Source organism: Neovison vison, chromosome 5 (genome assembly GCF_020171115.1).
Source record: "Neovison vison isolate M4711 chromosome 5, ASM_NN_V1, whole genome shotgun sequence".
NCBI lineage: Eukaryota > Metazoa > Chordata > Mammalia > Carnivora > Mustelidae > Neogale > Neogale vison.
In genome coordinates this window covers 410,623-430,670 of record NC_058095.1, presented here as the reverse complement: position 1 = coordinate 430,670, position 20,048 = coordinate 410,623, and the positions used below count along the sequence as shown (strand labels likewise).

Genomic DNA, 20,048 nt, shown 5'->3' with positions numbered 1-20,048 from the left:
TGGCCGCCGGCGCGCTCCGTAGCGGGTCCGAGGCGCGAGGTCGGAGGTCGTGGGGCGGGGCCAGCGTCGGTAGCCACCGCCTGTGCTTCAGCCGTCGTCCCTCAGCCGGCAGCCGCCCGCCTTTCCCCTCCCGTGCTTGCGCGTAGCCGGGCTTCGAGCTCACGGGCGCAGTCCGGGACGCCAAGGATGGCCCTGGGCGAGGAGCCGGCCGCGAGCGCGCCGGAGGACGGGGCGGAGGAGGAGGCGCTGGCCCACGGCGGCGCCCTGGAGGCGTTCGGCGAGAGCGCGGAGACCCGCGCGCTGCTCGGCCGCCTGCGGGCGGTGCTCGGCGACCGGGCGGCCCAGGAGGGCGCCCTGGAGCGGTTCCGAGGTGCGCGCGGGGCCCCGGCCCGGTTGCCGTGTGTGCGCGCTGTCGGGCTGCAGCTCGCACCTGGCGCGCGCCTGTGGGAGCCGTGCGCTCGCGGGGGCGGCGGGGCGGCGGGGCCGCGGGCGGCGGGGCCGCGGGGCGGCGGGCGCTCCCTCTCCGCCTGCCGTTGGAGGAGGGGTGCGGAGGGCTGGGCGTGAGGGCCCTGGTGTGGATCTCCGCGGGGCGGCCGGGAGTCCTCGGAGCCCGCGGAGACGGCTGTGCGGACCGGGCGGCGGCGGAGGAGGAGCCGCCGCGCACCGCGTGCCGCAGACAAAGGCGCGGGAGGGCGGGGAGCAGATGGCCGTGCGGTCCGGGGACGGCCCCCGGCGGCCTGCGCCCCGCGGGGTCCGGCGGGGAGCGCGCAGGACGGGTTCCTGGTGTCCAGCCCCGGAGAGCCGGCGGCGGGCGGCGCCCTGGGCACTGGTCTCTGATGACGGATGAGACGGCGACTCCCGGGATCCCAGGGTGGGAGCGGAAGCGTGTTGTGACTCGGTAAAGCCGTCTTCGCGGGCCCTTCTGCTGAGGGAATTTCCGCCGAGTTTTGCCTTCCCCGGTTTGCGGGGCCGACGCTCTGACTTCAGGGACGGGCGCGGTGGCGGCTGGCTGGACGCGGCGCGGGCTGTGCAGACACCCCGCAGGGGTGATGCGCGCTCGCCCCTTGGGCCCGGAGCTTCGCTGCCCTTCGGAGTCTGTTCCCTTGGTTGTGGGCGGGGGGTGGCAAGCCCGTGTCCTGTGCACAGAACTGTTGTGGGGTGAGGGGCGTCCCCGGGGAGGGCTCCCGTTCCCGGGAAGCTGGCAGGTGTGGCCCTCGGATCTGAACGGAGCCCCGCCGGCTGCGGGAAGGGGCGGAACCCAGGCTGCCTGGGATGGAGGAGCGTGTGCTCCGGGGGGCTGGGCCCGCGGAGGGCACGGTGCTTCGTGTGCCCTGCGAGGGTGGAAGGATTGACGGGTGCTGGGAGAGGAAGGTGTGGGGAGGCAGCGGAGGGCGGGGGGCTGCCCAGGTGACCCGTGCTCTGAAGAGCAGCACCTAGCAGTGCGCTGGGGGCGGGAGATGGTGGTTCCTGGGGCTTGCGTGTCAGTTCCCCTGTCTGTCTTTTTAGTAATCATGGACAAATACCAGGAGCAGCCTCATCTGTTGGACCCACACCTCGGTAAGAACAGAGGCTGATGACGGATCAGATCACAAAGGCCTTGGTGTGTGGTGCTGGTGTGTGTGTGTGTGTGTGTGTGTGTGTGTGTGTGTTTGTTTTTGCGGGCAGAGGGTGTCAGGATGAAGCGGCCTGAGTGTGTGTGTGTGTGTGTGTGTGTGTGTGTGTTTGTTTGTTTTTGCGGGCAGAGGGTGTCAGGATGAAGCGGCCTGACCTCACTGGTGAGCAGGGCTAATTAATGCTAGCGGACTAAAGCTAGCGGGGCAGTCCTGGGAGTTCGCAGTGTCGCTCTGGGCTGTGGGCAGAGGTCTTGGAGCTTCTTTCTTCCTTGCTGTTACTTAAGAGCCTCTTTTTTGCTCGTTGTGTGTATTTTTTTTTTTTTAAGAATTTATTTATTTGACAGAGAGAGATCACAAGCAGGCAGAGAGGCAGGCAGAGAGAGAGGGGGAAGCAGGCTCCCTGTGGAGCGGAGAGCCGAGGTGGGACTCGATCCCAGGACCTGAGATCATGACTTGAGCCGAAGGCAGAGAACCCTCTGAGCCACCCAGGCGCCCCCATCGTGTGTATTTTAATCTGTTTGTTTTCCAGGCACATTTTGTTATAATCGAGTGCTTTCACCTGAGGATGCTGTGTAAATGTGTGATCTGTGGTCGGCTCTGTTCTGTAGATGGAGACCGTGAGGCTCAGCTTTCCTTAACCTAGTTTAGGGGAGTGGCTTTTTTTTGTTTCTTTAGTTTCTCGTTGTTTATTTTTGACCCATTTCATACTGATAACTGATAATTTTTTTTCTGTTTTCTGTCTGCAAAAGTAACACTCCAGGCAGCGAACTTAGAAAGGAGGAAGGTAGCAATAGTAACTGAAATTGAAAGGCAGCACAGGGTGGGTGAGGTGCAGGAGCCCCAGGCCAGGCTGCCTGGATTTGCATCCCAACGCCACCACTCAGCTGCTCTGGCCCGGGTTTCCTCATCGGAAAAATGGGGATTATTGGCACTACCTGCCTCACAGGGCTCTTGAAACTCCAGACATGTTACCATGTCTAGGGTTAGCTTTAGCGTCCACGTATGTGCCTTTTCAGAAGTGGGGTGCGGTGTGTGCTTTTTTTTTCTTCCTCAGGTAGCCAGGTTTTGTAGAAGGTAAGGTTTCTGAATTCTCACCTGTCTCAGGCAGAGTAAATGCTTTTTCGTACTTGGTTGATAGCTTGTCTGGTGGAAGACGGAAGGCATGGTTCCCTTATCCACTGTTACCAAGTCCAAGTTTCTTTTTCAGGAGACTTCTTTGCTACTGGAAGTTTCTAGAAGCTGATGTCCTATAAGAGTGTGACTTGCTCTGGGCTTTTTCTCTTATGCTGGGCATTAACTTTACAATTTTAGCCTGAAGACTTACATCCTTTGGCACAGGGGGCTTCTGGTGTGTTATTGGTCGTTTCTCTGCTTCTGCTTTCTCTGTCCCTGTGGATGTTAAGTTTCCAGGAGTGGTCCTTGTTTTGCTTGTGGAAGATGTTCTTGCATTTATTTTGTCCCTTGTTTTTACTATGAAAGTGCTCTTGTCCTTGGTTTGGTATTTTTCAAAGTCGTCTTCTGGGTGGATGTTCCTACCTGGGAGCACATGTCTGGGTGCTGGCGCCCTGTTGGGGACGGTCCCACTGTGGCCTCCTAGTCTGGAGACTTCTGCCTACTCCTTGTTGAGTCAGGCGTGTCCTGGCTTCCTCTGGCACCTACTCCCTCCAGAGCACCTCTGCAGTAGAGCTTTGTGTGAGGATGGACTGTTCTAGATCTGTGCTGTCGGGTAAGGTCACCACTAGCACATGGGATTGCTCAGCACTTGAATATAGATAATATGAGTGAAGAGCTGAATTTGAAACTTTATTTGGCTTAAATAAAAGAAATTCCAGGTGTGGCTAATGGCTATGGTGTTCACCACTCTCGAGAGATAACCTCTGGTCTTCTGCCTAGAAGGGGCTGTGGCCTGGAGACCCCAGAGCAGTCCTTCTGTTTTCAGCCCTCCCTGTGTCCTGCCCTGGGCTGTTCCTGGCCCCGCGGCTCTGACTTCTTGCTGGGCGGCTCCAGTTACCGTGGCTTTCCTTGCCGCTGTCCAGTTTCCAAGTCACAGCTGATATCTCTGGGCTCTTGTTTTCTCTTCTTTGTTTCTCTGTGGATTGGTGTCCTTCGTTTCTGTTTGACGGCATCTTGTGGGGTGGTGAGGGTTACTGAGGTCAGCACGCGGAGTAGTCTGCTTTTCCGCTCTGTGTTCTCGTGGGTGGCTGTGCCGTCTTTCTGAACCTCTTGGTCTAGCTCTGGGTGTTGTCTGCTCTTCCCATCAGCTTTTCTGTGTAACTTGATCTTTTCATGTTATGGTTCTGTCCATATTTAAGACCAAATGGATGTAGATGAGGGCTCCACCGCTTCCGTTTTCCAAGTCGGAATGTTTCCAGCTAAACCTCTCCTGAGAGGATTCTGTCAGGCAGTGTGGCGAGTGGATGGGCAGATTTCCTCTGGGAGCAGGTGAGTTGGTTGAGTTTCCACCATATTGAGGATGTTCCACGTGGCAGAATGGGGGGCTCACGTCTCCCCTGGGGAACGCGTCCCTTACCCTAGGTGGTCCGTTCAGAGTTTTGCTCTGGGACGGAAGCTGCTTGTGCTCTGGTGGTGAGGTGTAGCTCACATGCCAATGAGCTCACCCTCTCATGTGTTAACTTCATTGGTTTTCAGTGTGTCAGAGTTGTGCGGCATTAGCACGAATTCTGAACATTTCATGGCCCCAGAAGCAGCCCATCCCCATCAACAGTCACCCTCACTTTGCCTCCAGTTCTTGCCAACCACCGATCTGCTTTCTGTCTCTGGATTTGTGTATTCTGAGCATTTCCCATAATGGAGTCGGGCAGTATGTGGACTTCTGTGACTGGCTTCTTCACTTGGGTGTAAATGTGTAAAGTTCGTCATGTAATGAAATACTTCACTAGGTTTTCAGTTTCTTTTGGGTTTTCAAAGCAGTAAATATATAGTTTGTAAATATATATTGTATATATAAATATATACGAACAAATATAGTTTGTAAATTTGATCTCTTTATCTGTGATTTTCCATTTTAGTTCTTTAAAAAATGTTCAGGGATGCCTGGGTGGTTCAGTCGGTTAAGTGTCCAATGCTTGATCTCAGCTCAGGTCTTGATATCAGGGTTGTAGTTCAAGTCCCGTGTTGGGCTCCACACTGGGAATGGAGCCTACTTAAAAGGTTCAAAGTTATCTTTGTTGAAGGGCACCTGAGTGGTGCAGTTAAGGACCAACTCTTAGTTTCCACTCAGGTCCTGATCTCAGGGTTGTGAGGTCAAGCCCCATGTTGGGCTCCATGCTCAGTAGGGGGTCCACTTGGGATTCTCTCTCCCTCTCCCCTGCCCCACCTGCTTGGACTCTCTTGCACGCTCTGTCTACAAATAAACAAGTAAACCTAAAAAAAAAAAAAAAAGGAGAGGCAGAGGGAGGGAGAATCTCAAGCAGCCTTCATGCTGTGCTTGGAGCTGGACGTACGACTTGATCTAACCACCTAGATCATGGAGATCATGACCCAAGCAGAACTGAAGAGCTGGAGGCTTAACTGACTGAGCCACCCAGGTGCCCCAAGTCTAATGTTCATGTATTTACCATTTCCACCTTTATTCTTTGCTTTCTGTAGATTGTAGTTTCTATCTGGTCTCATTTATTTTTTGCTTGAAGAATTTTTCTAGTGCAGTTTACTGGTGATGAATTCTTTTGGCTTTTGATATTTTGTTTCATTTCCATTTTTGAGAAATTTTGCTGATTATAGAACTCTAGGGTGACAGTTTTTTCTTTTAGCCATTTAAAAGATATGGTCCTACTGCCTTGGGCTTGTATTGGTTTTGACAAGAGGTCTGTCTTTTATCTATCTATTTATTTATTTATTTTTAAAAGATTTTATTTATTTATTTGAGAGAGAGACAGTGAGAGAGAGAGCATGAGTGAGGAGAAGGTCAGAGGGAGAAGCAGACTCCCCATGGAGCTGGGAGCCTGATGCGGGACTCGATCCCGGGACTCTGGGATCATGACCTGAGCCAAAGGCAGTCGTCCAACCAACTGAGCCACCCAGGCGCCCCAAGAGGTCTGTCTTTATTCTTCCCTTTATTCTTCCATGTAATTAGGGCTTTTTTCTCTGGCATTTGGTAGAATTTTCTTTTTATTGCTGGTTTTCAGAGTTTAATAATGACATGCATTTTCTTCCCATTTATCCTGCTTGGACTTTGCTGAACCTTTTGGATTAATAGGTTTATAGTTTTCATCACATTTAGAATAATTTTAGCTACCATTTCTATACATATTTCTCTGCCTTTGCTTCTCTCCTGTGCCCTTGGGTCACGCACGTGATGATCACTTGACACTGCTGCACAGGGCACTGAGGCTGCTTAGTGTTTCAGTCCCCCTGCTCCTGTAGTGTGCAGGTTTAGTTACTGTGTCTTTAAGTTCTCTGATCTTTCTTCTGCAGTATCTAATCTGCTGTTAAACTCATTTAGTAACATTTTCCTTTCAGATCTTTTTTCCAGCTCTTGAAGTTGTTCGTGTCAGTATCTTCCTTTCTTGCCTCACACTGTTCATATTTTCTTTTCCATCTTTGAGCATGTTTTAGTATTTATAGTATTTATGATACTTGCTCTAAAGTTTATATCTTCTTTGGGGAATTTCTTTTGACTGATTTTCCCTGTTCGGAGTCACAATAACTTTAGACAGCCACATGTCTTGTAATTTTTGAGTGGATCATTGGCATTGTGATTATTATGATGGTGGTGGTTTTAAATTTTTGTCTTAAAGAGTGCTCAGATTTGCTAGGCAGTTTAGTTAATTGTAAATCATTTGTATGCTTTTGATCCTATTAAAATCTTATTAGGGCAGGTCTTGCTTTTTCTCTATTTCTCTCTAATTTACCCTTACTACTTTAGGGAAAGACTTCTCTGGAGTGTCTAGTGGTTGACTCTACTCTGGCTTGCTGGAATTTGAATGTTGGCACCATGTCAGCTGGAAACTCTTTGCCTCAGTGCTTTTTGGCAGCTGTTCTTACCTGGCCTTGTGGACTCTTCCCATGCTTGTGACTATTCAGCCAAAGATTGGAGGGGACTCTGTAGACTTCTGGAGCTCATTCTCTCCATACCTTCCTCTTCATTACTCTGCCCTGCAGATTTCAGCTGACTTAGCCTTCTTGAACCTTGGTCTCTGCTCTCTTTGAGTCCCTCTCCCTGTATTGAGTTCTAAAAATTACCTCCCAGCAGATTGCCAGGGCGGCTGTGGATCCCATTTGTTGTTTTTTTCCCTCACTTGGTTTGTTACCTTGCACTGCCTGTTGTTCTAGTGTCTGAAAATATCTTTGTCATATATTTGTCTAGTTTTCTACTTTTTGGTGGTAGAGCAATTCCATATAAGTCATTCCTTTATAACTAGAAGTGGAAATCTTTTTTTACTGCCTTACTGCATTCGTTAGAATGTGCTTATCACTAAATCATAGTAGTTGTAGGAAGTCTCTTCTGTGAAGCATGGTATTAGATATTAGTTTAAGATAGAATAATTTTTTAAAAAGATGTTATTTATTTGTTTATTTGCCAGAGAGAAAGAGTGAGAGAGAGCACAAGCGAGTGAGCATAAGCAGTGGAGGGGGTGGCTGTAGGTAGAAGAAGAAGGGGGCTCCCCGCTGAGCTAGGAACCTGATGCAGGACTCAATCCCAAGACTTTGGGATCATGACCTGAGCCAAAGGCAGAAACTTGACCAACTGAGCCACCCAGCCTTCCCAAGATAGAAAATTTTAAAAAATAAGAATATTTCTCCTTCACTTTATTTTATTTTATTTTACTTCATTTTAGGGGGAGAGAGAGAATGCGTGTGTGTGTGTGTGTGTGTGTGTGTGTGTGAGTGTAGTAGGGGGAGGGGCAGTGGGAGAGGGAGAGAGAGAATCTTAAGCAGACTTCCTGCTCCAGTGTGGAGCCCATCGTGGGGCTGGATCTCAAAACCATGACTTGAACTGAAATCAGGAGTTGGACGCTTACCTGACTGAGCCACCCAGGTGCCCCTCTCCTGTTTTAAAAATGAGGATGAATGTTGTGTTAATTAGAAACTGTTATGATTCAAATGTTTTTCTTCTTTTGCTCTGTTGTTACTTGAATAATATTGAATCACTTTTAAATTTATAAGTAAAGTCTTTTTTGGGGGCATTTTGTTTTAATATCATATTAACGTTTAATTTTGTAGTAAATTTTTTACATATGTTTTTCCCTAGAATGGATGATGAACTTGTTGTTGGATTTAGTGCAAGATAAGACATCTCCAGCTGACCTTGTACATCTGGCTTTTAAATTTCTTTACATCATCACCAAGGTAACATTTACGTAGCACTTGATAGTTGACAGAACACTTCCTTATATACTCGGTCCAGAAATTACTTTCCAGATGATATTTTTCAGGAAAGATGGTTCTCACACATAAGTTGTAGGTTTCATTCTTTCTCTTTTACCATATATTGGGGATCAGATGTTAGTGATCTGTGGGTCCTTTGGCTGAAACCACGTCTGAGACATTTAGCATCTTGCATTTCAATAGATCAGGTAGGACCTAGCTAGAAAGGAAGGGGAGCAAAAGGGAGGAGGGAGAGGGAGAAAGATGGATGACTGATTCAGAAGAGTTTCTAACAAGGAAAAAGTGGATAAGCTTGGTGAAAATGGAAGTGCTTTTCAAACTTTAACGTGCAGATGAATTTCCTGGGGATCTTGTTAACAAGGCAGATTCTGAGTAAGCAGATCTGGGGCGGGGCCTGATGTTTGTATTCTTAGAGACTCCCGGGTGACATCCCTGTGCGAGCCTCAGACTTAACTAGCTGCAATGTGGGTCACGGGAGTGACACAGCGCCATCTCCGGGGCGGTGTTGTGGGGCCGCGCAATCTAGTAGCGCCTGCTTTGTGGTGAAGTGAGGTCCTTGGCTAGTGAGAGACCCCACGGGTGGGCTGCCCATGTGTATACTTCCCTGTGGCTCAGTTGGTTGAGTGCAGGGTCTCTCCTGAAGGTGTGGTACCGCTGTGTTTGTGGAAGCTATAATGAATTTGGGGACCTTTGAGGTTTTTGAGGACTTATTTCCTCCTGAGTGTATAAACAAGGTAGAAGGAGAACCTTTTTGTTTTGTAACATATGTGTATTTGTGATGAAGCACATATGATATGTGTGAAGTTGGGAGAGAACATACTTATGAAATGATGTAAGAAGCAAAGATAGCTTTCTTGTGTATTCTTAACAAGGTCTGTCACTGTGATATGGCATAATTCTCTTCTGATCTTTGGGTGAAATGGGTGGTGATCTTTGTTGATAGGGGAAAAGATAATTTTGCTACTTTCTATGTTTTCTAATTATGTAATAATTCAGTGTCTTTTTTAATTTGGTAGGTTCGAGGATATAAAACATTTCTTCGTTTATTTCCTCATGAAGTAGCCGACGTACAGCCTGTTTTAGATATGTTTACAAATCAGAATCCTAGAGATCATGAAGTGAGTGTCTTTTTTTCTCCTCCTTTTCTTTCCCAACCTTGTCCCTCCTTCTTTCTTACCTTGTTCTACTCCTGATTGGCGGCTTTATCATCCTGTTTCCTTTGATTTTATCTTGTGCTGTTTTGTATCCCTTTGTCTTTTATTCTTTTGACTTTTTCTGTTATTATCTACTTTAAGTTATTTCCTTTTAAAATATGCTTTTTATAAAGAAAAAAATATGCCTACATGTGGTGTGGTGATAACAACCTTCCAGATTTTTAAAAATTGAAATATAGCTATTTTTGGGGTCTCCAGGACCATCCCCAGTTTTGATTTTTCTCTAGGACCACTGTAGGACTCCGCATGTAGTTGTTCTTATGGCTGGGACTCATTAGTAGCAAAATCAGCAAAGGGAAAAGGCATATGGGGTGAAGTTTGGAGGAAACCAGTAGCAAGCTTCCAGAGTCTTCTCCCAGTCAGGTCACACAGGGCACTTGTAAGTCTCCCTAGCCGAGTTGTGATGACGCATATGAAGTGTTGTCCACTGGGGGAGGTCATAGAGACCAGTGCACAGGATTTTTCTTGGGGGCTAGTCACATGGGTACTCTGCCAAGTATGGATTGATTCCAGACTCCCTAAAGGAAAGCAGGTTTTGACATAAGCGACGTGGTTTGTACAAATAGTCCAGACACAGGGAGTCCCCCTTCTCAGTGTATGTGGGAAGCCTCATACAAGCCTCATGCAAGTTCCCAGATGCCCACGGATGGCCAGCCTTGTCAGCAGGCTCTCTCAGGAGTCAGGTTGCTCTGGGAGCTGTCTTTTGCACAGTGTGTGTCCAGAGGGACGTAGGTCATGGCTGCCCCCCGCTAGTGAGTCGTCTTTGTGGATGTGTGTACTTGCAGGTGGAGATGTGGGGAATCAATTCCCTGGCTCTCCTCTGCTTCTCGTGTCCCCGGTGGGTGATTCCGGGGCCAAAGTGGCGTCTCGTTTTGTTGACTACCAAAGTAAGGTCAGTCCTCTTTGACTGGTCATTGAGAATATTTTTCTTTACTCTTAAGTCTTGTGTTTTCCATCTTTTTATCTGTTTTTCGCTTTCTCAAAATACTGATTGTATACTGACGGGTGCCAGCGAAGAGAACCAACTGTACTAATACGTTGTGATTTTTCTTTCTTCATTTTGCTGTTTCTTTCGTGTGATAAGGCTGCTAGCTGTCTGTATGACAGAGGGTGTGTGTGGGTTACAGTGGATACACGGGAAGGGTTCACGATGGTCTGCACTCCAGGCTCTGAGGTGGATAGCCTCTGAAGGGCCTGTGGTGGGCATTGGGTGGGCAGGGAGGGCAGGGAGGGCTGTGAGGGGGCAGATGACCTCTGTCCTTTACACCTGACTCATTTTACTTTGATTTAACTTAGACTTGGGAGACCCGCTACATGCTTTTACTGTGGCTCTCCGTGACCTGCCTGATCCCTTTTGATTTTTCACGCCTTGACGGGAACCTCCTGACTCAACCTGGGCAAATGCGAATGTCCATAACGGACCGTATTCTCCAGATAGCAAAGGTAAATGTGACCATGCAAATCATTAGCTGCTAATTAGCCATCTTTTTCATTCTCACGCTGTCTTATATTAGCATTTAATTAGGTAAGCTTTTGACATTTGTGTTTCTTCAACTGCTGTTACTGCTCTTTTAGTGAGGTAAAATTCCATTTCATGACCTGTTTTGAAAATGTGATAATTTGGGTGCCTGGGTGGCTCAGTGGGTTAAGTCTCTGCCTTCGGCTCAGGTCATGATCTCAGGTCCTGGGATGGAGACCCACCTCGGGCTCTCTGCTCGACAGGGAGCCTGCTTCCCCCTCTCCCTCTGCCTACTGCTCTGCCTACTTGTGATCTCTCTCTCTCTATCAAATTACATAAATCAAATCTTTAAAAAAAAAAAAAAAAAAAAGAAAAAGAAAATGTGATAATTCATAATGGAGAAAGGATGAATGACTTAGCAAATCTCCTTTCTTTGTAGGTAGTACAACTACTCTGTTAAGCATACTAATGACATAAGATTTCAGGGGGCAGTTGTAAGAAAAATGTCCATTTAAAATTTGTTTTTTAATTCTTAACGTTATATAAAACACGATCAGTGTAGAAAAATTAGAAAGTAAAGCAAAGCAAGAAAGGTATTAAGTTGAAGTCCTTCAAATTCTGGTGCTAAGAAATAATAATATTTGTGTAGTTCTGGAAACTTTTTGTGATATAGTAATGTGTCTATATGTCTAATATTTGCATTACCCCAAACTTGAGTGGTTTAGTACAGCACACATTTATCATCTCACAGTCTGCGAGGGTCAGGAATCCGGGTGTGCAGGGCAGTCTGACCACAGTCTCCCCGGCTGTAGTCCAGGCTTGGCTTGAGCAGCGTCTGCCTCCACGTTGTCACGACAGTTGGCCGAAACCAGACCCTCGAGGTGTTGGACAAAGGGCTTTGGTTCTTTGCTGGCTGTTCCTTGCCATGTGGCCCCTCTATGTGGCAGCATGTTCTCTTGAAGCCGGCAAGGGGCAGGGTCTGCTAATGAGACAGAAGTCATGATAATGTGCACCAAATCAGAAGAGTGCTGTCCCACCCCTTGCCGAGCTCTCTTGGTGAGAAGCCAGTCGTTGTGTCTAGCCCATACAGGAGGGATTGCACAGGAGTCAGCCCCAGCGGCCAGGCACTCATGGAGTACCTGCTATGTGCCAGACACTACTCTAATCCCCTTTTGTATGGTGGCTCACATGATTGCACTTTAAAGTTTACTCCTTTTAAAATAAAATTTTTTTTAAAGATTTTATTTATTTGTCAGAGAGAGAGAGAGCGAGCACAGGCAGACAGAGCGGCAGGCAGAGGCAGAGGGAGAAGCAGGCTCCCTGCCGAGTAAGGAGCCTGATGTGGGACTCGATCCCAGGACACTGGGATCATGACCTGAGCCGAAGGCAGCTGCTTACCAACTGAGCCACCCAGGTGTCCCTAAAAAAAATTTTTTTTAAAAGGTTTTATTTATTTCAGACAGAGTGAGAGAGAGAGAACATGATTGGGGGCGGGTGTGCAGAGGGAGAAGCAGACTCCCCGCTGATGAGGGAGCCCAGTGCAGGACTCGATCCCAGGACCTGGGATCATGACCTGAGCCGAAGGCAGAGGCGTAACCCACTGAGCCACCCAGCGCCCCTATGTATTTATTTTTGAGGGAGAGCAGGCGGATGAGCAGGAGGAGGGCTGAGAGGGAGAGAGCATCTCAAGCAGACTCCCTGCTGAGTCAGACAGGCAACGGACTGAGCCACCCAGGTGCCCCTGTGATTCTTTTTTACAGCTGGGTGACACATGTGTTTCATTTTTCTGGTGTTTTGACACACGTGTATTTCAAGGGGTCTGGCCACATGCTCTGTGCAGCTGGGCACCTGCCGGGCACTGAGCGTGGCATTTGGCAGCTGCTGGCAACTGTGGTTCAAGTTTAGGGGGTTTTTACAGCTTTGAAATTTGGCCTCTGCCTAGAAGCTTCATGGGCTGGCTTCTCCAGGAGCTCCCGTGTGTGGGACTGGCTGGTGACTGGGTCCCAGAGATACATACGGCGTGTGTAACAGTGCCTGTCCTTGATCCTTTCTTCTAGACCTACTTGGTTGTCAGTGACAAGGCCCGAGATGCAGCTGCGGTCCTTGTGTCCAAGTAAGTACCTGTTGGCCCCTCGTAGCCGTGTTGGTTGTACGAGACTGTGTGTTCTGAGAGTTTGTCTTACCTATTTTTCTGTGTTCCCTGTGTTGCTGTGGTACCTTGGAGGATGACTCCGGGATGATGGGCCTGGGGAAATCTTTCCTACTGCCCAGTACTTACCTTTCTTTGAGGGAGCATTGGCTCTCTTTGGCTGCGGGAGGCCTCTGACCCTCAGAGTGCTGGGCTGGGGGCTCCTGGAGGTCGCCTGACAGGCCCGTCAGCGGCGCACAGATTTGGAGCAGGTTTACCAGTTATTTTTGCCTGGGCCGGGGCCTCACCTTTGGGGTGGTGGCACTTAGATGAGTCTATAAAGGTCACTGGGAAAGCTGTCACCGCTGTGCTTTATGGAGATCGTGAGCTTGATTGAGTCACTGTGTCTGGGGATAAAAATCCCCAAACATTCTCTGTTGACTGAAAAACAGGCTGTGCCTCAGACACGTGAACATGGCTTTGTCTGATGAGCTCAGGGAGCTGACCCAGGCGGCGGCCCCGGAGTCTCTGAAAAACACCCAAGATGTGTGTGAGAGCTGTGTACTCTTGTTTCATAAAATGAGGGTGGAAGGAAGCGGTTTTTCCGCATTAATCTTTTGTAGGACATGTGACTTAAAATCAGTGAGTAGAGTACATAAATGAGATAATTTGGCTTTCCATCACTCTACATTTGTGAAAGTTGAAAATGGGCTGTAAGAACTTTTGGATATTTTGATTGGGAAAATGGGCACCACCTCATTCAGGGTCCCCTTATAATTGGATGTGTAGCCATGAACTTGGGCAAAGTGGTCAGAGAAACCCTTGCTCTGTAGGGCAGGGGGCCCTGGGTGAGGTGTTTGAGCAAGCGCTTGCTGCAACCTAGGCCACAGCCTGAGTAGAAGAGCTGATTTCAGGCGTGAGGGGAACACGGGAGCCCACTGTACTGCTTCTCCCGGAGGAGGGAGATACTCGCTTGACAGAGGTTTCTTGTGATTAAACAAAAGTTTCGGGCCTCCTGGGTCGCTCAGTGGGCTAAAGCTTCTACCTTCAGCTGAGGTCATGATCTCAGGGTCCTGGGATCGAGCCCCACATCGGGCTCTCTGCTCAGCAAGGAGCCTGCTTCCTCCTCTGTCTCTCTGCCTGCCTCTCTGCCTACTTGTGATCTCTTTCTCTCTGTCAAATAAATAAATAAAGTCTTTAAGAAAAAATAAATAAATAGTTTCTTTTTAATTGTAAGAGTAATCACGTGTTTTGGAAAACAAAGAAAAGTATTAAGTACAAAATCCACATGTACTTTCATCCCCCAGAGACGGAACTGCTTCTGCCTGTTGGCCTGCCATTGTCTGTGGGCGGGCTCTGTCTGTGGACACGGTGCACACACTTGTCCTACCAGGTGCCGACAGATGGGCCTGGAGCTGTATTCAGTCTTTTTCCAAAATACAGTTACGGTGTGAATGCGTTACTGCTTCTCCAGTCCCCTGTTGGACGCGCAGACCGTTGCCCTGCAGCGTGTTAGTAGGTCAGTGTTGTCACAAACGCGTTATAGGAATCTTTGTACCGTGCTGGTTGATTCTTAGAGAGGAATTCCTGCAAGTGGAATGGACATTTTCGGGGTTTTAAGTGCAATTACTGGAAAGATTACCTTTCCTTCATATTTACCAGTACTGTGTGTGATCCTAACGTGTTTGGCAAATTTGTTAAATGAAAAATAATGTTTCTGTTATTTTTTATCCCCAGCAATACTGAGGCTTTGGTAGAGCTTTGTTGAGTTTTACTTTGTGGAACACCCCATCTCTGCGCACGGGGGAGGTGAAGCCCTAAACCTTTCTTTGTTCCCTCCCTGTTGTCCTCCAGGAAAGGTGACCTGGGAACAGACCCAACCTCTTGGCAGGACTCTCCTGCACCCTCTACTGGTCGGGACGAGTAAGCGTTTCGTGTGGTTGGGGCTGGTTTGCAGGGCGTAAAAAGTGCCCCAGCCCAGGGCCAGGCTGTGGGTGCCTCCGGGCGGTGCTGTGACTGCACTGGCCGAGCGTCTCTGCCTCACAGGGCAGCGGCTCTGAGGGAAGAGAGGGCTCTGACGTGGGACGAGAGCTTCCCCAGGGCTGCTGAGGCAGGTACCAGGACCGCACGGAGCGCTGCTCCCGAGCAAGCCATGGCGCGCGAGGTGCCCACAGGCGGGAGAAGTGGGCCCGCACGTCGTAAAACGGGTTTCTGCTGCACTAAGTGTGGGGGCAGCAGAAGGGGGTGTGAGGTTCTGTCTCCCGACTCGCTCTGGTCTCCTGTCTCCTCGGGAGGGTGACCTTGGGCCTCGCTCAGAGGTTGCACGTCTCCCACCCTCTGTCTCTTCATGTTCTTTGCCTGTGTTCTGTGCTTCTGCCCCCGGAGTGGGAGATTTCCTAGGAGGGGACGGGACTGACCCGAGCCCCTGAGTCCGAGAGCTGGGGGCCTGGCATGTGAACTGTGGCCTGGAATGAAGGGGGCTCGGGGTGGCTGCCGGCTTAGACCAGGCATGTAAGAGAGTGGGCAGGGTGCAGTCCGTGCCATCCGAGCTCCCAGAGAGTGAGCAGCTGAGCCTGTGCGGGCTGCATAGGGCTGCGCAGCATTGGAGCGGGCGGGGGGGGGGCGGAACACCCATGGCAGATGCAGGGAGAGAGGGCCTGGGGCCTGCTGCTGGGCCAGGCCTTGCCGTATGAGGTGGTACAGTGTCCTAAGGCAGAGATGGATTTGGGCCAAGGAAAGGGAAGGGCTGAGTAGTAGGTGTTGGTGGGGTTCCTGGGCAGTGGTGGGGACAGGTAAAGGTGGTCCTACGGTGTAGGGGCCCAGGATGAGTGGGAGCCCAGGAGGAAGGAGAACGGGGGTTGGGGGGGCCTGTGTATCACCTCAGAGAGGTCATGCTGGGGAATGACTGCCTGAAGGCCACGGTCTGGGTGGTGTCTTGGTGTTTTATTTTTTTTAAAGATTTTATTTATTTGACACAGAGAGACAGTGAGAGAGGGAACACAAGCCGGGGGAGTGGGAGAGGGAGAAGCAGGCTCCCCGCTGAGCAGCTCGATCCCAGGACCCCGGATCATGACCTGAGCTGAAGGCAAACTACTGAGCCACCCAGGCACCCCATCTTGGTGTTTTAGGTTGGAGAGTGTCCTAGAGTGTCTGCCTTGAAAGGAGGACACAATTCACAGCGCAAGGACAGAGGTCCTGGCACAGAGACTCCTCTTGATGGGAGGACCTGGTGGGCTGGAATGGGTTGAGCTCTCTTCGGTTGGGGCCTTGATTGAGCTGTCAGCCTGCCTCTTTGTTTCCTTCTGGCAGGTTTGTCACACGGCCCGATGTCAAGCAGGAGAAGATGGCAGGTTTCTTGGACTGGAGCCTGCACACCTTGGCCCGCTCCTCCTTCCAGACCATCGAGGGAGTCATTGCCATGGACGGCACACTCCAGGCCCTGGTAAACACTACGCTGGGGGAGGGGACAGGTTCTCTTTACCTCTGAGTCCATTCTGAAGTAGCTGGAACACAGTAAGAGACCACTAACCCCAACAGCACAGCACCGCACCTTATAACCCAGGCCTGTCTTTGGATCGTCCGCCCTGGGCTTTCTGCTCCAGTGAAGGAGATGGCCTGAGCCAGCCCGGCGCGTGGCCACCAGGTGGCAGTGGTGTCCACAGAGCTGGGGCCGGTAGGCAGGCAGGTGGGCAGGGCCTGTCCTCCTTGGGTTTCCTGCTGCGTAATTGTGTTCCAGAGTATAATGATCTGATGAAATGAGGCAGGAGATTGGACTTCGATTTTGTTCAGCTCCTTGGGTTAGGATGTTAGGAACAAGTGTGTGAAACACACAGAGGCACCTGCCCGGAGCGCACTGGTTGGTGCCCTACCTCCTACCCTTTCCCACTTCCTGCTTCGTCTTTCTACTGTGTTGCCTTTTCTAGTCCTCGTGAGGAGGAGGACGGTTCCAGAAGAGGGGAGGCTGCCGAGGCTCTCATGGTCCGTGGGTGTTGGGGGCCTGGTGCCTCCTCTCTGCTCTCTAATTGCAGCAGCTCGGACTTGGTTCTTGGCCTTTTTCTGAAGCTGTAGAGGCCCAGGGCCCACTTTCTGGAGAGCAGGGCATTTTGGACTGGGTTAAAATGGAGACATTTGGACCAATGACTCAGTGTGACATCATTTTCTTGGGTGTTGTCCCGTGTGTTGGCTGTTGACAGGTGGGATGAGATGTAGGAAGCCATGAGGGCCACTGAAAAGTGGGGCTGAAGGTGTTATCACCCAGGGCAGTGGGCAGAGGTTGTAGGAAGAGAGGAGGACACTGCTGGGGCTGCCACCAGGGCCTGGGGACAGCCCTTTCTAACTGCACACTCTGTCCTGGGCACTTAGGGCACAGACTGCTTGGCCTCTCAGGGAACATTCTTGGCATCTGTTTCTTTCCATTCATGTTGCTGTTGTCTTCAGGAAGGACAGAGCCTTTCAGAATATTTCAAGACATTTTGTAAAGAAACCTGGAAAAATAGAACATTTTCTGAATTCCTGTGGTCTGTTGAGGTGCTATTTTTTTTTCCCTTCTTTCTTCCATTCTGCAAATGAATGTGATGTGTTGTGCACTAGTTACTAAAAAATACTGAGAGAAGGGTGCCAGGGTGTCTTAGTCGATTGAATGTCCAGCCCTTGGTTTGGGCTCAGGTCACTATCTTGTGGGTTGTGGGATTGAACCCATCTTGCGGGGGGTGGGGGGCGCCTGTGCTCAGCACGGGGTCTGCCTCTCTCTTCTCTCGTTGCCTCTGTCCCTGCTTGGGCACGCATGTGTGCATATGTGTGTGTGTGCGCACAAACTCTCTAAAATAAATATTTAAAAATCTTTAAGAATAAATTGAGAGAGAATTCATACACCATGAGTAATCTGTTTTTTTAAAGTGTATAAGTCAGTGATTGTTTTGTACATGCACAGGGTTGCACAGCCGTCACCGCTATCTAATTCCAAAATATCCTCATCACCCCTAAAGGAAACCCCACACCTATTAGCAGTCATTCCCCATTAATTTAGTTTCTGTCTCTGTGGATTTGCTCATTCTGAACATTTAATATGAATGGAATTGTACAACGTGTAACCTTTGTCAATGGCTTCTTTCACTTACTGTTGTGTTCTCAGGGTTCATCCATGTTGTAGCTTAGATCAGTAATCCACTCTTTTTTATGGCCAAATAATATCTGCTGTGTGGGTATCCGTAGTTCTTCTGAGTAGAGCTGACCTGGACTTCTGTGTGTAAGTTTTTGTTTGAACATGTATTTTAGTTCCCTTGGGTATGTAACAATTGTTTTCTTTTTTTAGCTTAACAATTTAAATATCTTCTGTTTTTCCTTATGCATGGCACACACCTGTGCTACTGATGAGACATGGGGTGTCAGCTTGTGTAGACGCCTGTGCCCTCAGGTGGCTCTCATTCCAGCTCTCTGCGGAGGTGGTGCTTAGAAAGGGTTTTATTGGGATTTTCAGGGTAATTGCCATGATAGCAGTCAGTGCAGGGTGAGGCTGGCCTGTAAGGGCACCTGGTGTGGATGTGCATGGCGCGGGGCACGGACGTGTGCCCACCAGGCTGTCAGTGCCTGAGTTCTGGGAAAGTGCATTTACGTTTTAGGTAGTTCTGGTAAAGGATGGGTGAATGGGGTAGAGATGCTTTATTTGAAGGTTTGGGTGTAAGGGGAGTCTTAATTTTTTGCCCTGAGTTTCACTGAGAAGTCTTAGGTCATAGAGAAACAATCAGAAAGTCTGACAGTGCAGCTGGAGCCTCTTGGTCTCTTGTGGCATGCAGGGCAAAGTGCTGGACCCATCTGAGTGTGGGCGCAGGAGGGTCAGGCACATTCGACCTAACTGGCTTTTGTGGTTAGGGTCCTATTTTAGACCTTTTTTGCCCAGTCAGGAGTTGTATCTGGGACGGGCTCTTAGGGTCTCCTGTAAGCTTTGCCCGGAAGCCACCCCTCCAGGAACCACCTTTCCAGGAGCCACAGCTGTGTCCATACACACAGGGGCAGCTGGGCCAGCAGGGTGACTAGGCTGTAGGGCTGCAGATTACTGTGATGGCCCTAGGGATCTGTGGGCAGGTGAGGCCTGTGAGGCCCCTGCCTGGGCCGGCAGCAACGAGGCAGGTTTCCCGGAAGAGACAGTGGCGGACCTGTGTGCTCAAGCCACCTGCGAGAGTTCCTGACGGCTCCCTTGTTCCTGGGCTCAGGTCCTTGGGACTCTGATACTCTTCCTGAAGGCTTGAGAAGGGCATAGGGACCCTTTTTGTCCAGTTATGCGTTGCTTTGCCCTAGGTCCTTTTATTGACTTACTTCTACAAATATTTTCGATCATCTTGTTTCAACATTTTTCTCACGTTTTCTGCTGCTTCTTCCTAAGGGGGAGACACACGCCTTTAATGGCAAAACCCAGTGTTTCAGTGGGATGGGCTGCCGAGTGTTGTCCTACCAGCTGTGGGAGCAGGTCAGCACCCCTCTCAGTGCGAAGAGCCAGCCAGGAGTGGGGGAGGGCTGTGGATGTGGGTGTCTCTAGGCTCCACCCTTAGGAGAAGGAGTCTTTCTCTCCTCTCTTGAGAAATAGAGGGATTTTCCCCAAAGCTTCTGCCCCTCCCCCAGCAGGGCACTAGAGCAGCCCGGCAGCCGTGTCTCAGAGCTGTTTGGAGAGGGGTGCCCTCAGCGAGGTGGGCGGTGGCCAGACAGGGCAACTCAAATCCTGGGGAAGTGAGTAAATGAAGCTGCTGGGAAGTGGCAGCCTGCAGGGCCCAGCACACCCCTTCTGGAACCTTCTGAAGCCCCTCTGATTCCTCTGGAAAACCTAGGGTCTTTCTGGAGTTACACGTCTTGTTTCCTTTTCTCTTTTCCTTTTCAAAGCAGTGGTTTGGTGTAATTACTGCTGACGCTGCCTGGGCAGGAGGAAGCGGTGTAGGGTGCTGGGCTCTCGCGGGCAGGGAGCAGGTTTCACCATGAGCTCGTCAGACCTGAACGGCAGAGGCCGGGCGTCCGCTCTGCGTGATGGAACCTGCAGGTGTATTGTGCTTTCAGATTGCGTCTGTCTCCTTTGATGCACTTGGCTTCATTTCTCTCCACCTGTTCATTAGCGTGAGCTAGGCAAAACAGGTGAACTCGTAACAAGCACCATCGAAACTGGGGTTTGACTTTATTTTCCTGGAAGCATCTTCCTCTTGCGGCGCTGAATTTTAACTCTTGTGTGGAGGAAACAGGAGTCTGGTGGCTTCCTGTCCGGGGAAGGTCCTCTGGCTTGGTCCTGCTTTAAGCATTAGGATTAT

At 50.0% G+C, this 20,048-nt stretch overlaps 1 protein-coding gene across 3 annotated transcripts in view; it reads left to right on the top strand.

Moving 5' to 3' along the window:
• Window positions 1–77: 77 nt before the first annotated feature.
• TBCD (tubulin folding cofactor D) overlaps window positions 78–20,048 on the top strand; it is a 154,318-nt gene continuing 134,347 nt past the window's right edge. For all 3 annotated transcript variants that reach the window (XM_044247140.1, XM_044247137.1, XM_044247139.1), the window contains exons 1-7: window positions 78–370; window positions 1,507–1,557; window positions 7,825–7,922; window positions 8,978–9,079; window positions 10,472–10,618; window positions 12,692–12,747; window positions 16,072–16,204. In XM_044247140.1, the coding sequence (XP_044103075.1) occupies window positions 187–370; window positions 1,507–1,557; window positions 7,825–7,922; window positions 8,978–9,079; window positions 10,472–10,618; window positions 12,692–12,747; window positions 16,072–16,204 (771 nt within the window). In that variant the 5' untranslated portion in view covers window positions 78–186. The remainder of the gene's footprint in view (window positions 371–1,506; window positions 1,558–7,824; window positions 7,923–8,977; window positions 9,080–10,471; window positions 10,619–12,691; window positions 12,748–16,071; window positions 16,205–20,048) is intronic.